General features: G+C 33.0%; 1 protein-coding gene and 1 long non-coding RNA gene across 7 annotated transcripts in view; one reads left to right on the forward strand and one right to left on the reverse strand.

The window, feature by feature from the left end:
* Positions 1-356: 356 nt before the first annotated feature.
* LOC113514859 (dystrobrevin beta) overlaps positions 357-18625 on the forward strand; it is a 30954-nt gene continuing 12685 nt past the window's right edge. For all 6 annotated transcript variants that reach the window (XR_008253829.1, XM_052903153.1, XM_052903154.1 and 3 more), the window contains exons 1-12: positions 357-641; positions 909-1091; positions 2101-2317; positions 7305-7390; positions 8025-8176; positions 8516-8627; positions 9191-9357; positions 10232-10356; positions 10784-10985; positions 12507-12545; positions 15220-15332; positions 15795-15981. Coding sequence is in view for 5 of the 6 variants with exons in the window: in XM_052903153.1 (XP_052759113.1) it covers positions 917-1091; positions 2101-2317; positions 7305-7390; positions 8025-8176; positions 8516-8627; positions 9191-9357; positions 10232-10356; positions 10784-10985; positions 12507-12545; positions 15220-15332; positions 15795-15981 (1575 nt within the window). In the remaining variant the exon portion in view is untranslated. The remainder of the gene's footprint in view (positions 642-908; positions 1092-2100; positions 2318-7304; positions 7391-8024; positions 8177-8515; positions 8628-9190; positions 9358-10231; positions 10357-10783; positions 10986-12506; positions 12546-15219; positions 15333-15794; positions 15982-18625) is intronic.
* Positions 15993-18113, reverse strand: LOC128202517 (uncharacterized). The gene is made up of 3 exons (XR_008253830.1): positions 17980-18113; positions 16571-16786; positions 15993-16138 (listed from the first exon to the last, which is right to left on the reverse strand). It is a non-coding gene; the product is annotated as an uncharacterized LOC128202517 (long non-coding RNA).

An 18625-nucleotide genomic window follows, 5' to 3' on the forward strand; every position in this document is an offset into this window, starting at 1 on the left:
GATTGCAATCTATGTATACAACATATACTGTAATTATATTTATGTTCGCGTTATGTTCTGTGTTTCCAAACAGTGATTATTTAAAAACTAAGTGAAAAGTCTATGATTTCATTCCGTTCCGTTTTAAGCCTATCCTACTTAAACCATAGATTTAATAATCATAAATTATTGTAATCACATTAAAATAAGTATTACAGTAAATTTATTATAAAATCATACAAATATCTACTTACGTGTAATATTTTTTTAATTCAGAACATTAAAAGAAAACATTTACATAAAAAGAAAAATATTAGTTAACTTGAGTTAACCATTGTCAGTAATAATAACTTACAAGAAATGAAACGTCACTTCAATGGCAGACTGTCATGTTGATCTCTAATTTTGTGGTTTTTTCACTTAAACAGTGAATTTCTTAATTTATTTATAATTAAAAACAAAAAAAACGTAAATATTTATTTCGTGCCTCACCGGCGTTTATAAATTTGAATCAGTGTGTTTTTTAAGGGTAGCCGGCAAAATAAAAATAATGAGCGCTATAAAATCTTGAATCGATTTGTAAACTACAAAATTACGTGAAGTATTAATTTGAATAAATTAACATTATGTCAACAAACTTATGAGCTGACCGTTAATAAAAGGTGAGAATGGTCCATTGTTTATCAGTCGCATTTTTTTAGAGTAATAGATGACCAGCCTTCAATGAGTATCCTTGGCAGAGTAAATTATTGCTACTAAGTGATTTACATACATATTTGTATTTATATTGTGGTGAAATCGCAATAACGAACTTAATATCTTCTTTTATCATTTGATTTAATTATAATTACTTTCAGAAGAATTAAATTTTCCTGTTTTAAATTTGCATAATTTTAATTGAATTTAAAATTTGAATAACCTCATTATAGAAATCACCATGTCTCTCGAGCGTGACAACATGAGTGTTGGACCTAGTATGAGTGTGGGGGGATCCTCAACTGATCCCAGGTCACAACTATTGCAAGAGATGAGGGAGCACAACTTTGATATGATTAGATTTGCATCATATAGAACTGCATGCAAGCTTCGCTATGTTCAGAAGAAATGTAACTGTAAGTTATGACTATTAAGTCTTTTAATCTTATTATACAACTTTTCCTTAGTTTTTTGAAGCTTCACTCACCTGCATGACATTCATCAGGAATACCTTTATCCATAGATTTTATATCAATTAAAATGGCAAATGAGCTTTCAGCTCAGCTGATGGAAAATATTTTTTTTTATGAAAATAGGATGCTAACTTCGCATGCACTATAGGTATATGCTGGTCGGTACCAGTGGGAGATGGCAGATGAAAATAAATGCCGGTGAGTTAGCTCATTATGAAAAATTCATTATGGTTATATAAGTTATTGTGACTCCATACCCAATAATTTCATTTAACATATTTCTACCTTCATGCCAGGTTCCATGTGAGGTAAGGTGATAGAACTGAATGCTGAATACCATTATTCTTGTGGATATATCTTTTCTAATAAATTAATAACTATAGAATAACATCTGTTAAAATTACAGATTTTTAAAATTAAAAGCACATATCTTAAGAATGAATAGATTTAGAAGAAGAAAAAATCTAGAATTTGGTCATTATGTTTAATAGGTTATCTAGATGTTTTTTTAATACACTAGTATTTTTTATCATCTATAAATAGCACTTGTTCTCTTCCATAAGTTACAGATTTTATCATATTAATTTAATGACTGACTGGTCAAATAATACAATTTTAATGATAAAACTGTGGAAAAGTATTGTTGCATGAACCTGTTTTAGTTAATGATGACTTTTCCTTTTATTCTAAATTCTCAGAAACAGATTTGTAGAATGTTATAATTTATATGAATAATATTTTATGTACACATGGTGTGTCACGTCTATGGGGCCAGACTAAATGAAAAAAAGAGAATATATATGTATATATGTTTTTTTCCACATTAATTATATTTTGATATTAAAATGAAATAATTATAAAAATGAAGTATTTATGTTAACAGGTTGTTACTAGATTAATATTATATAATATTTAATTATAATCATTACTAATGTGTTTATTTTTGTTTTAGTACATGTGATAGACATATGGAATGTGATAGAGGCATTTCGTGAGAATGCCCTCAATACGCTAGAACCAAATGCATGTGTCAATGTGACACGTTTAGAAACACTAGTGTCGTCTTTGTACCATAATTTAAACAAGCGTTTACCACCAGCGCACCAGGTATCTGTGGAAGCATGCTCAGCATTGTTGTTGAATTGGTTGTTATCTGCTTACAGTACTGGGTAAGTTTGAAAAAAAAACAAAATCTACTGATTTTTTGTATACCCTACTTTACGTACTTTTATCATTCTTTGAGGAGAGCAATAAAGAATTTTTATTATTTCATTCATTCACAAAGTTTAAGAGCTAGTATCAAAAGTGTGAGATTCTGAATTTGCCAATTTTTTTGTCTATAGCATACCTACACACATTTGAGTTTAGAAATTTTTGAATCTATTTTGAGAATTTTTACTATTGTTACTTCTTACTCTAATATTTACTTATTTATTTAATTTACTATTGTTACTTTACTTACTTTTATAGGGATTTAATTTACCACTTTTTTGCACATTGAAAAGCAATTTATTAATCTACTAGCAATGTGTACAGGTAGATAGTTTTTGAAAATATTGTTAATATAATATATAATATATTGTTAAATAAATGTTGATATTATAGTTTTCTATAGGTAAAAGAATTTTTAAAGTCAGTTGGGTATTTTTTGAGTTTATACATTACAAAAAAACATTCAATTAAATCTTTCCTTTTTAAAATAGAAGTAATATAGACTTTTAAACACATAAAATCGCACATATAATTTTATATTTATCCCACCTATGAACATCTTGTCCTTTATTAATATATTCTTCCTTTTAAAGTAAAAAATAATGCTAGTCATTATTACAAAATTACTATTAATTTTGTAAAAATTGAAGTGTCTGGTTTTTTTTTTTTTTGCAAATAAAATTTCCTTGTTTTATACTAGAATTATTCACTATCATTGAGAAATTATCTGTATGGTTTGGACATAGCATAGGCCACTCTTTCTTATCCTGTAGGTGAGATGGCTAAAGGAACTTAATGGTAGAGGAATGGGCAGCAGGGTCCCTCTTAAAATATTTTTAAAAACCCTAATTGTGGTTACTAATCTGCCTGCCAAATATGATAACTAATGGCAACACTCCCCTTATGGGGAAGACTTATGTTCAGCAATAGACAGTTAACACCTAAAATGATTAATTAAGGAATATGATGCTATAAAATATTAAATATAATATTTAGAAGTGGTTGTCTAATAAAATATAATAATTAATTAAATTAATAAAGTATGTATTTATATTGTACATATTATTTAGATATAGGGAACACCCAGTCCTTAGCTTCATTTAAAGGACAAGTCAAATCCCATTTTCTTTCACTGTAGTTGCTCTTTTCCTTACTTATTTAATTTTTTTTTATTTAAGTTTTACTAGACTTGTCATAATTCCTAGTGTATGCTCTGTATATATTTATATATGTATGTATATGTAGTATATATTATATTATTTGTTATAATATGTAGTCTAATAAACAATATGTATTTGATTTTTTTGTGCATTAAACGTAAAAATTATGAATTCACTTTTGCGCCACCTACCCACTTCTATATGTTCTCCTTTAACCAAAGGTTATCTGTAAGAGATTTCCCTAGTGATGAGACCGCCTTTTGTACCTTTTTATGTATATTTTGATCTGTACTCCATGCTACTGTATTTCAATTGAATAGTTAAATATTTTTTTTTATACAACTTAGAATGGCAAACAAGCTGACGGCCCACCTGATGGAAAGTGGTAACCGTCGCACAGTGGGAACTTTGACTCCTTTTCATCTCATAAATCTATAACTTCCGTATTAATAAAGATATGTATATGATTTTTTTTCCTGATATTCTTAAATATATATGCTTTTAAATTATGTATGCGTTGTGAGTAAAAATTTATTTCTAATAGTTATAAATAATATAGGAATATAAGAAATATAAAATTTATAAGCTTACGTTTATGTCCTAAGAAATTTATACAGGAATAAGTAAAAGTATCTGCGTAAAAAACAAAAATCCTTATAAAGATAACTTAGAAGTCACTCAAGAGCTTCTTTACTTCATCAAAAAGTTCTAAATATTTTTTATTGGAAGGTTTTCTTAAACTTGTTATGTATGGGTCAGAGGTATATAAAAGTGCGTGTAGAACATCTTCGTTAGTGGCTACCCTCGAACATTGTCTTGCATGATGAAGCCTGAACTCTTTATAGTCTTTGTTCCGTGACTCTTGAGCATTTTCTGAAAGTTGCCCAAGAGGCAAGACAGAAAAGTAACGTATCACACTTTCACAATGAATCAACACCTTGTGATTTTGGCGGATAGCAAGATTCTGTAACTTCACGAATCAACTTGTATGATGGAAACAATAAGCAATTCTTTGCTATCAAACAACTCATCATATTTTCTTACTGTGCCTTGTTCAGATCCAATTCTACAAAAATGCTAAGATCTTCATCTTTTGAATATGCTGTTATATGTGTCGGTTCATTAAGAAAATTACTGCGTATTTCACTCTTTTTTCTGACGGCCATGCTCGTAAAATATCAACGATGATGGTGGTTCATCTACTTCACCACGTGACCTTAAACCCTGTACATATGAGTTCAGTATGAAATCAAGTTCATAGGTATCAAGCAGTCCCTTGTTTTTCCGTTTGTTTGTACTTTCTGAACTGTCATCGTATCTTTTAGAAGGTCTTCCTCTTTTCTCTGTCGAAGTAGAAGGTTCAGGTTCGCATGTAGTTTTTTCTAGATTTACAGTGAAAATGACATTAAACCAATTACTATTTTGATTTAAAAACTGTTCTTTCTTTCGACCACATTTCGTATAGCGTTGACGAAACTGAGTTATGAAGGACTTCTAAATACTTGCGATAATTTTTGCTATATTCGCATCTGAAGATTCGGTAATATTATTTCGTACATAGTTTGAGATATAATCAATATAATTTGTATCACTTTCAACAATAAGAGACTTAAGTCGCGTCCGGTACACGAGACTTCACTCATTACGGAGACATAAATAATTAACAATTGTTTAGAAATGACAAATGCTTATAAAGAACTGTAATATTTCATATATAAATGCACTATTTTATACTTAATAATGATCATAGACGTGTGCAAAAATACTTGATTTAGAAAATTCATCATTATTCGGTTATGCGGTAAAGAATAGGTCTGTATGGAAATGGGAACTAAATACTATGTGAAATACTTGTTAAAAGTAACGCAAAAGATAAAATATAAAGTAATAATTGAGACAAAAGTATTTTTTTGAGTGTCCAGACAGAGAATCTAAAATAAAGAAAAAAATCTTAATATACGTATTTAGAAAAAAACATTCTCACCATGATATTATACTAGATTTAAATATATTACGCAGTAAAACTGCAAAAAAAAATCTTTTGCCCTCAAATTACATTATATTTCCTAATAAATTAAATCAAAATCAGAACTTCGGCAAGCTTCGGCAACTGTCAAATCTCCAACTGAAAGTTTGAGAAAAGAAAATAATACATATAACGATATATGGATCTTTGGTTAAGTAATATTGTACTAAACTAAATATATTTTTATTTTATAGTAAAGTACACATTCTAAGCATTTTAAAATGGTATCACACTATATGACTTCTATTGTTTTGATACTATAAAATTATCACGAAATTTAAGTTTCATAATTATTTTTGTATTTTTTTCATTCCTTGACTTTAGATGCTCTGTTCTATGTATGAATAGTAACAGATTTGAATCATATATAATGATAGAGTAACTCTTTAGCTACAATTTGAGGTATTATACATGCATATCCACAGAGTTTTAGAAAAAGTATTTATGAGATGGCTTTCTTAGGAGAGTTCCCACTGTGCGTCGCCTATAGACGTGAGCAGTACCATGGACATTATAGAGTATACTGTTTCACCCATGATACCCCCTACGCGTTGCCATTCCTGAGGACTCAGGTGTTATTCCTCTGTACCCAGTAAATTCACGCTATATCCCACCCTTCAAATCGATACACAGCCATGCTTCAAAGTTGAAACACGAATGGGACAGAGGTACCCAAGCAATCGACTTTTGTACAAAGTCTCCCTCTGGTAATATTGCACACATTTTAAATTATAAGTTTTATCTCAAATATTTAGATATTTGATACTGCACAAAATGGGTGGATTGCGATTATATTACTCATTATTTGAAACATGTGCTTATGTTTTAAACTTTTCTATATTTATGGTCTATGAAACATGATTATATGGGATTTTTTTATCATTAATTTCCATGCTGACCCCTTATTTGACCCACTTAAATAATTGACTAAGATTAATTGATGCAATCTAAAGAGAGGTCAAATGTAGAGGGTAAAGAGTATGGAGTACCACACACTGTAGATTCTTTACTTACTACAAGTAATTTTTATTTTTTAATTTTTTTTTAAACTAGTACACCTAGGTGACTATGTCACACTTATAGGGGATATTTGCATTAAGATGACAAATTTTATTTGCAATATAATGTTAGTTTGTTAGAGACACTTTTATCTGCAGATTTAGATATTGTAACTGCCTAGTTGGTTAAGGATTTAAAAGTAGTCATAGAAAGTATTTAATAGGTAAATATAAAATAGCATACAAGTAAAACTGTAAGGGCTTATCCATAATATGATAAAAAAAATAGAGAATGGGCACAAGCAGATGTAAAATACTGTCCATTTTATAAGATATAAACATAGATTCAGAACTGAAATTAGACTGGCTATCGTAGTAGGTATTCGTATTTATTACCCTATATAATATTTTTTATTACTTTATAAGGCACTTATTGCGCCGTCCATAAGTATCTGTCACGTAGACGGACTCAGAGAGGAGAAAATATTTTTATTATATTAGAATATTTGAAAATGAACCAAGCAGTGAAATGCAAAAATAAACCTTATTGCAATGATGTAAAACTATGTCTTAAATGTAATGGAAATGTATTATTATCTCTGAGCCGGTATGTGTGAACGAAGTCTATAAGCCCATACTCCCATTGTATATATAACATAAATATACATAAAACATGTATTTTATATTTACAATTTGGAGATAATTTATGTAGAATTTAAGAAGTGAATTTTATATCTGACAAATTTTTGTATTATTTTAGAGAAAATGTGGGAAAGATCCGGGTGTTTTCAATCAAAGTGGCCCTCGCGACAATGTGTGCGGGGAAATTAATGGACAAGCTCAGATGTAAGTGTTTTATCCACATCATTCCTTTCATACTTGTAGTATTCCGTGGCTCGTTCGCGTTAACCATTTACATTCCGATTCCATGGGGAAAAAATAATTATGCAACTTACAGTAGCAAATAAGATGACGGCTCACCTGATGAAAAGTGCTAACCATCGCCGATAGACATGAACAGTACCATGGACACTTAAACTCCTGTTACTGCTTATATGTTGCCAATTTAAAAAACCAAAATAAGAGTTAAGCTCGCCTTTGTACATATGGATTACCTCTGTCATATTTGTTATGCATTACTAGTGTGTACTATAATATATAAATAAAAAAGAAACCTCCGCACCTTGTACGTAATTAAAGCGTTGAGTGGACAGAGGTTGTTATCTTATAAAATTGTGAAAAATGATCTTGTTCCAAAAATAAAATGTTTAACCTGATGATAATTCTTCTCGTGATACCAAAAACTAAAATTTTCATTCCCTAAGAAGTTAAAGCATAGATATACAACTGTTCCAGTTAAATTAATAGACTGTAAATGTAGTTAAAATTGAACTATTTGCTAGCTTAACACTTTAGTCTACTTACCATGTAATTGTTACAAATACATACACTATTAAATTGAGTAATACATCTACCACAGATATATTTTCTCAACTATCGGATGGCAACGGGCACCTACTGATGAAAAGACTATCCGACTACCTACGTGAAGTGTTAGCACTTCCAGCAGCTGTGTACGAGTCACCTTCCTTCAGCTACAACGACTCGCTTGCGCTGTCCATATTTAATCAGGTATGTTCGGGATATTGCGATAACATTATCGTAAGTTGTGAAATGTAAGAATGGGATCGACTTAGTATTATATATATATATATATATATATATATATATATATATATATATATATATATATATATATATATATATATATATATATATATATATATATATATATATATATATATATAATAACCAGATCATTATTACATATATTTTGAGAATAAGTGAGCAGTATACATAATAATATGATTATATACTATATGTATATAGTATATCTTAATGATGTAGGTATGAAAATAAACAAAAAAAAATAGAATAGATAATGACATAATATTGTTTCTAATTTTTTAGCAAAACGGTAAAATAACGGTGAACGACTTCCTGGACACACTAATGTCGGACCCTGGCCCTCCTTGCCTCGTGTGGTTGCCGCTACTACATAGACTTGCGAGCGTCGAAAACGGTATGATTCTATTGTATTTACACTGACGCATTTGTTTAATAATTATACAGTGACGCCGAAGTGATGAGTCACATAAGAAAACGTACAATGTGGCGCTACTGTTCCACGAAGATGAGGAGGTCTACCATAAAATGACATTTCGAATTTACAGACCTAATTTCATAATTTCGTTCATACTGATATCAGCCTAGTAAACGGAACTTAATAGTTTGAATCGGCATGTTTTTATTGGCAAATTTTTGTTTTATTCGGTCTCGAAATTTCGGATGACATTTCATGGTAGGCTCTCTGGGCTAACGTTCCGCAGCCTACGAGTGTCGTAGTTAATTTTGTTTTTTGGCGCGATATTTCAAATTCATAAAGAATAATCAGTTTTCTATTAAATAATATTTTTTAGAATTGTGTTTGGTACAAAAATAAACATTTGTAGATTTTCAAATAGCTTTTTGAAAATAAAGGTCTTTCCCTTTCAAAAAAATCTTTCCGTCGCGGATGATCGACGACCGAAGATACGTGGAATGCGACATATGTGGAATGCGTATAATGTGGGCGTGTCGTTGCAGTGGTGCACCCGCTAGCTTGCAGCGCGTGCCGCCGCGGCTCGCTGACGGGCTTCCGCTACCGCTGCACGCGCTGCGCCAACTACACGCTGTGCCAGGACTGCTTCTGGCGCGGCCGCGTCTGCCCGCCGCACACCAACGACCACGAGGTCAAGGAGTACGCCGCATACGTCAGTACCACTTTTATACCACTCCCTCCCTGGATCACTGGGACTCACCCAAGTCATTCTCGGTCTTAAATTAAAATCAAAATTAAATAAAAAAAAAAAATTTCAGCGACGCTTTTTTTTTTGTATTTTCAAAAAGTCATGTCTGAATTAGACATGTATAATGTGGGTACCTGGCTGATGGGGTACACGCCGCGGTATCAGACAGCTCAAAAAGCCCCAAAATGAAACACAACATACGAGAATGAATATAATGTAAAAAAAAATATTACACTACTAAATATTTCAAATCTCCAATGCTAGAACTTCCAGGGAATTAAATTATAGCGTGTTTTAGAACAGAGCGCCATATAGTATCAACCTTGGAATTAAAATAATAATTGTATTTCCGCACAAATCATTAAGTAAACCTAAATAAACCCTTTATAAAGTACAAATACAATATATATATATATAAAAGTGTATAAACAATCACTTTATAATTAGTGGCGCTCTTAACACTGTCTGCTTAATATTTATATATTGGGTTAATCTGGACATTGACAGTGAAAAGTGAGTTTGCATAACATCCCAACGTTCCCTCTGAATATCTGACGTAATTTAATATTTCCATGTGACTTTTTTTTCTTGCATTTTTGAAAATATGTATCTCGTCCCTCCACTTATAGAAGGATACATAAACTTTTTTATTTTTTTTTTTGCTATCTACTATCTAATCTTCAAAATCCAATATATCCTTGCAACGCTCGAGTTAATTCTCATTTAACCTCCTGGATTCCCCTGCTGTATTGTACATTGTATTATCCATACTATTATATTAATATTCCGCTTTTTTTAAATAGATAATAGTGTTTGATAAAACCATTTTTTTTTCTAGAAATCTCCGTCGAAGCAGATCGGCGCGACGCTCCGCAAGTCATTCCGCTGCGTGCCGGAACGGGCGAGACCACTGCCGCGTTATCCCGACCGCCCCGAAAGAACCCTCGACCTCAGTCACATAGTGTAAATATACCTTATTATTGCCTTTATTTCAATATTTGAGGTCCATACAATATATTTTTTTCATTTCATATCAGCCATTAGATGTCCACTACTAAACCCACTTATTGGCCACAAGGGGGTTTTGCCAGTGATTGCCACGCTTGGTAGGCAGGTTGGCAGGCGCAGTTACGATTTCGGAAATATTTTAATAGGGATGCTGCTGCTCATCTCTTGCTCATCGCCTGCGCTAGTGGTATATGCCTTTTTTAATGGATGATAATGGAATGGAATTCGTGACGAATTCAACAAGATTTGTTCACGATGGTTTCCAGGGGGAACCATCGTGAACAGCGCATGTAGCTATAATAGCGCATATTGCTAGCAATGGGGCTGTGAAACTCCATTATTAACAATCCTTTTCCTCCCTGGTCGTGGTGGCGGTGTGTAGGCCGCCGTCGCCGGTGCCGGCGCACAACGGGTTCCCGGAGTACACGGGCGTGGCGGCAGGGGGCGTGGCGGGCTACCCGCACACCGGCTCGCTGGACTCGCGCTGGGCGCGGGCTCGCGGCGCCGAGCTCAGGGGCGCCGACGACGAGCACCGCCTCATCGCACGATACGCCGCGCGGCTCGCGCACGAGAACCGCACTATGGTCATTATTTTTTTTTATACAACTTACAATGGCAAACAAGCTGACGGTCCACCTGATGGAAAGTGGTAACCGTTGCCTATAGACATGAGCAGTACCATGGACATAACAGAGTACACTGTTTCGCCTATGATAATCCATCTCAGGAATGGCAAAGCCCCATCCAATGCATGGGGCATTGCCATTCCTGAGGACTCAGGTGTTATTCCTCTGTACACAGTAAATTCAGTCATACAAACACAACTGCTTCACTGTTGAAACACGAATAGGACAGAGGTACCCAAGCAATCGACTTTTGTACAAAGTCTCCCTCTGATAAAAAAGTGGTATTTTACTGTAGAATCTCGATTATCCGAAAACCAAGCATAATGTATAATCTGTATAATCGAAAATCCGGATAATCGATTTCACGGTCAAATCAAACGATACATAACGTCATTTAGACAATACGATTAAAAAAATTACAAGCTATAAAAATAATGGATTGCATAATACCTATTTACCCAATTAATACATAATAACATTTCTAAATTCGTAATTAAAGCCGTAAAGAAAAGTCCGAATAATAAAATATTCGGATAATCGATGTTCGGATAATGGAGATTCTACTGTACTTTAATGAGGCACGTGAGCAATTTATAAGAATGTAAGATAATATAGATAATTGTGGTTTTTAGGCTAGGTCACACACCCTATTATGACTGTATTATACTGTCACATGTCGTGCTATAATAAAAAAAAAAGTAAATATAGCATAATTAACACTTCGACAACAGATTTTAATTTTGAGAGTTAAAAAAAATAATGATTAGAAATTGTTCTTTATCATATCGACCAACCGTTACCTGTCCACTACTCAAGAAAAACGCAAGCCATACAACCCTAATATAAACATGTATGTATTTTATGCCAACTGGTCCATGCACATTCTGAATGATGACCAGCTTCATGTCGATAGATATATGGTTGAGCATAAGATCTTTATATTTTACCGATACATACCAACAACTAGACTACTTTTTAAACTCTTCAACACCCAATTTGATAATGTTGGCTAACACTAAATCTTCTCGATAGAGCATTTAAAACTTCTAAATATGTATTCCTGCAAAGAATAACATTGTAACTCAGTTTTAGGTAACTTTTTTAGTTAATAAAATTTTTTTTTATTACATAATGGATTTGCGCTTGATCTTACCTCATTTGATAGTAAATGATGATAAGGTCTATGATTGAATATATCGTCATAGTCGTAAAATACTGACGGATATATATATATATATATATATATATATATATATATATATATATATATATATATATATATATATATATATATATATATAATATTTGTCAGATCCGTCAGTATTCTACGACTATGACGATATCATCTTGTTACATTATTACTTCTTACAATTGTCTAAATACCAAAATTTATTCAGAAAATCTTCAAACAATATAAAAATGAAGTAATTACTATGTTTGTCTGACAACGTTTATATAATAAACTAACTTTTTTTGTAGCCAAGAGCTGGAAGATCTGCTTCGTTAACGCCGGAACTGGTGAGTATTCAAACTCAGTCAATTATTATTTCTATATACTATTGTATTTTTCCCTACAAAACTTATTTTAAATTTAAATATTTACTAAGTTCACCATTCATTCATTCAAAATTCAGAATGAATGGAAATGTCGGTAGGGGCCGCCCTAGACGGACGTATGTCGACCAAATAGGCGACGTGCTGAAGAAGGGCCAAATTAAAAGTACCCGTAACCGGCGAGCGTGTATGAAAAGATTAATGAATGTGGAAAAAGCGAAAGAGGTTTGTTTGAATCAAAGCATTTGGCGTTCCATTGTTTCTGCCTACCCTAATGGGAGACAGGCGTGACAGATATGTATTTATTTATTTTATTTATTCTATTTATTCTGAATTAGGCACACCATCAGTATACATATTATACATAAATTAAAAAAACATTTCTTATGTAGTATGCTGATATGCATACCTATAGCAGGCGTACACAACATTGACTACAGATTATATGTATATAAATGTCATAATATAATTAATATAATAAATTAAATTTACAATTACATATTCTTTCCTATAAAATTCAATTAAATATAAAACAAGACTGGACAATATCATCAAATCTACATGGTCTTCAGCATCTTACCGCGAAACACTGCCAACGAGTCATGGCTTACGTCTATATCCGGATTTATACCGCATATATGATTGTAGTTATTGCATATTCTTGCAAGAGGAGCACTCAATCCTAAATTAGTTTTGCACAGTGGCACATAAAATATCTTATTGATGGGATACCTAGGGATACCGTGAGGAACTACATATTTAATTTCACTCAAAAGCTCAGGACAGTCCATATCATGATGCGTAATCCTATGGAGAAATACCAAATCATGCAGGCGGCGACGATCGAACAAGGTCCGCATAGTAAAGAATTTAAGACGCTGGTTGTATGGGCATCTATGCGATATGTTTTGTGCAAACCAAGCCAGGTGCCTAGTAAAAGCACGCTGTACACTTTCTATTCGCTGTGAATGACACGAGTAGAATGGACTCCAAACCACACTGCAGTACTCTAGCTGACTTCGGACTAAGGAGTTGTATAAGCTAATTTTAGTTTTTGCTTTAAATCCCCTGGAAGTCCGTTTTACGAAACCTAACATTTGAGTCGATTTCCGTACCGCAGACTCAATATGGGATGTGAACGTTAATTTACTGTTCATTAGTACACCCAAATCCCTGACCTCGTTTACTTCTCCTAGCACTTTATCACCAATAGTATAGTAGGTCTGAAGGGGTTTTCTCTTTCTGGTGTACCTTATGTGGTTGCACTTGTCGATGTTAAGTGACATGCAATTGCGCTTACACCAACACTCCATCCCGATCAGATCGCTTTGTATTAATGCCATATCATCCAATGATTGCACTACTTTATAAAGCTTTAAATCGTCTGCGAATAATAAGCATCTGCAGTGCTTGATTTCAGTAGTTATGTCATCTATAAATAAAGAGAAGAATATCGGTCCTAGATGGGAGCCCTGTGGTATTCCTGATAGAGCATAATAACTTTCTGACTCATATCCCTTGACAGCTACATTTAAAGTCCTATTTTTGAGATATGACTCAAACCAATTTAACAGTCTCCCATGAAATCCGCAATATTCCAATTTCTTCAGCAGAATATCATAGTTAACTCTATCAAAAGCGCTGCTAAAATCAGTGTATATAGCATCGATTTGGTGTCCTTTATCTAGTTCATGGCTTAAATCGTTGGTAAAAGTAACCAAATTAGTCTGAACAGAGCGACCTTTCCTAAATCCGTGCTGGTCAACAGAAATAAAATTGGCAATTTGAGAACTGACAATTGGGCAAACTAAGGATTCAAACAATTTTGAGAAACATGATAATAACGATATAGGCCGATAGTTCATTATATTGTTAGGATCCCCCTTTTTGTAGATGGGTACAATTCTAGCACGTTTCCATTCATCAGGAAATACTCCGTCATCTAGACTACGATTAAATATCAGAGTGAGCGGTAGAGAAAGCACAGACCCACAGCGTTTTATAAATAATGGAGGAATGTTATCGGGTCCAGACCCTTTAAATATGTTTAGTTTTTTATTTTTTTTAAAGACTTCTTTTACAGCAATCCGAATAGTACCAGTGCATTTTCCGAGGTTGTCAGGAAAAGAACGAGAGTAATTGGTATTATTAGATGAGATATTTTCATAAACAGACGAAAAATGCCGAGCGAAAAGGTTCACGATTTGTTCCCCGCTATCAGCCACTGAGTCCCGTAGACGCATACAGGATGGTATAGAATTTGAATTCGATCTCTTTTCATTAACATAACGCCAGAACGATTTTGGATCTTTAACTACATTAATTTCAGTGCGGTGTCGATAGTCACTGTAACATTTTCGCAATAACTTATGACAACGATCGCGGAGAAGCTTGTACTCGATCTCATCTCGGGGATTTTTAAATTTTCGATATATAAAACGTTTTCTTTCCGTTTAAAATGTATGTATGTATGTATTCAAAATTCACTACACTTTGTTAAGATTTTCACAAATAGTCTGATATACCTGGAAAATGTGTGTATATGAGTAGAGTGTTGGGGTCTTATTTGAATTTTTATTTTTTTTTTTTTTATTTTTATTATTTATCGTGATTTAATATGATAATTAATTTTTTGCAGGGACGGTCATCATCGGAAGGCTCTGAGGTGGACGCAGCGCGGCAGCAGCGAGAACTAATCTCGCAACTAGAGGCTAAAAATAGGGAAATTATGCGAGAGATCGCCAGACTCCGGTACGTAAATACACACACCCATACTGAAATAAAATCTACTTGTATGTCTATGATTGCCCTTTCATACGCATAACGGCCCAAATGAGAGGCTAATCGCGGAAAATAGAGTCCTATTTACATTACATCTATGATTGCCCATAAACAGTCAAATATTTTATGTTCTTTATTTCCTCCTTCATATCATTCATATCCATGGATATATTTTAATACAGCAGTCTAGTGTTGCCACTTTCCACTTTATCTTTTAAGAATTACCTGTATTTTTTTTAAAGAGATGTTTTGTCTGTGTACCCTGTAATTTCACTGCCATACCCCACTTTTTGAACCGAAACACTGCCATGCAAGTAAATCTCTTTGGCTGCAGAAACATAAATTGCAAAAATGTGTGTTTTATACTCATAAAGCACAGAGGACGAATTCATAAAAATAAATTATTTATTAATATTATGTATTATGGTACAGACGACAACAGGAAGCGGAAGCGAGTGCGGGCGCGGGTGTCACAAGCGGTACTAGCGCGCCGCCGCTTGTGTCCGAGCTGCGGGCGTTACGGCAACGCAAGGACGAGCTGGAAGGTCACCTGTCCTCCCTGCAGGAGTCTAGGAAGCACCTCATGCAGCAGCTGGAGGGGCTTATGAGGATGCTAAAGGTAGGTACCTACTTATTTTATCCATATTTTTCAAATCAAAAATTCAAAATTAAATACACAATTTAATTTTTCAATATGTAAAATTTTTAATATATTACAGATATTTTTCTCTGTCACTAGAAAATATTGCGTCATTTCAATCTTTTTAATCCGTAATCTGAAAACAAAAAAGAAAACAATTACATATTTTTAAGAGTTTATCGACATATATTGTTTGTACTGTAAAGCAGTTGTGTTTCTATAGCTGGGTTTCGGTTTGAAGGGTGGGATATGGCATGAATTTACAGGGTACAGAGGAATAACACCTGAGTCCTCAGGAACGGTAACGCATGGGGAGTATCATGGGCGAAACAGTATACTCTGTTATGTCCATGGTACTGTTCATGTCTATAGGCGACGGTTATCACTTTCCATCAGGTGGGCCATCAGCTTGTTTGCCATTCTAAATTGTATAAAAAAAAGAACTACATATATCAAATAATTTAGAACGTTGAAAATTATTGTTTTTGAATGTTGACAAATAATTGCCAAGTTTGCACAACTTAGCAAGCTTAAAAATTAACTTAGTCAAAAGAGTTTCGTCTATGACCTGAATTTCTCTATTAGAAGGGTGCTATCTAGTACAGAAAATCTCTTCTATTTCTCATGTTATCGACGTAGTCTTTATAGATCTGCCATTGGCTCATAATATCCTCCAATCCGGATAGTTTTTCTGTCATAGCTGTGCCCACACTTGGTCCAGTCATACACTTCACAAAAGTTTTTATGGCTTCGAGGATGCATTTTCCTGGTTTACTTTCATCATCTGTATAAGAAATTAAAAACAGCTAATGATCGATTTTGATCGATAATAGATCAAATTAATCTGAGTGACGATGGTAGGCTCGCCCTCTGTCATGTTCAATTCTAATACTCGTTGGGCGGAACTACTGGCCCATATTACACAACGCCATCTAGTTCCAGAAACTAGTTTTAGGAATATACTCATAACTTCATAGGTTGTAAACCGATTTGGAATTTTTATTTTTTTATCTAAAAGGATATATTTACAAGTTGGTCTCATAGAAATTTTATCATAACATAATTCAGTAGTTTAGTTTTACTAGTTTTAAATCAAAGTAACTGATTTTGTCTCAATTGAAGTCGTGTTTTTTCGTGGAACACAATCTTATATTATTTAAAAAAAAAAACAGTATTATTTTACGATTTTATTTTATTTTATAATAATATTTGCATTATATGAATGTGTTTTTTGAAAAACTCTAAATTCCACTAGGCTATCCAAATAAACCTAAAAGTTTAGTTGGATAGCGCTTGAATATTGTCTGGGATATCAAAATAGTATTCCGTGACCCTTGCCTCTGAATTTGTTTAATTATCTTCATGTACACAAGTGACAAGTTGTACATATAGAGGACGTAACGCCATAAGACGTATTCTACTTGTACCTGTCAACCATGGGTAGTGCAGAGAATATGAAGGTACAGAAAAAACTTACAAAATAATTAAATAATAGTAAATAAATAAAAAACTTACTAACACGTGTATATGTATCTACATAACATACAATTATAAAAATACACAATATTAATATATAATAATGGAAAGTGAAATAAACAATGAAAAAAAAAAGAAAATTTTAGATTCATTTCTAAATTTAAAAATGACGGTTACTTGCTTCTAAGAGCATGTAAAGACATCGTACCGTAAGCCACGTCAGAGGCCTTCGTGTATAACGAAAACGGTTCGAGAACTTGACACGACAATTGATATCATTACACAAATGAAAGCAGTTTTTACGTTAAACGCTAACACATAAACACACATAAAAAAACCATTGTGTTCGTTTTCGATTCAGGGTTGCATCTGTAGATAGGTAAATATCATACGTATCATAGGTAAATCTGTAAAATACATTGATAATTTCATTTACAGTTTTGGTTTCTGTACTAGTCTACTATTATTTATTTGTTCATTGAAATAATATATAAAGCTTACCATTTACGGAACTATGGTCCCAGTTATTGTTATCATTGCTGTTGTCCTCAGTGAGGTCTTTTTTTACAAGACATTTCACCAGACCCTTCAGCGCTTCAAGAAGGCACTTAAAAACGCGATCATTGTCGGCCTCTACGCTCCAGTCCTCCATGCTCGAATCATCTACATAATAAGCTGAAACCACACTTAACAGTAAAACAATAAAGACCAAGATCTTTTGGAACTTCATCCTTTATTAAGTTAACTTGTTGCTAAAAAAATTGACTGGGGATATGGAAAGTATTGAAGTTTGTTTACAACTGCTTTCTTGCTATTGTAAAGTATATTTATACGTAGTACTATCAAAGAAGGAAGTAATTATTTGGTCTCACGTATGTTCATAATATTTAGTTTACGTAAACTATTTTTAAAACAATTCAAAGCGTTTACCACAGGTATGTTACAGTCTTAGATTATATAGATGGAGTGTCTCCATATAAATGCTTCTAGAAAAGCGGGTCATCTTTTTCATATAATTTTTGTGATAAATAGTTATGAGTGATTCCTTCATAACTTCTATATTTATTTTGTTTTATAAATTCTGCACCTTTTTAATGCGCAAAAACTAAAAACTAAAACTAAATATAGATACGTCAAGGTATATTGT

The sequence above is a fragment of the Galleria mellonella genome, unplaced genomic scaffold (genome assembly GCF_026898425.1).
Source record: "Galleria mellonella isolate WM207_F2 unplaced genomic scaffold, CSIRO_AGI_GalMel_v1 utg133, whole genome shotgun sequence".
Lineage (NCBI taxonomy): Eukaryota > Metazoa > Arthropoda > Insecta > Lepidoptera > Pyralidae > Galleria > Galleria mellonella.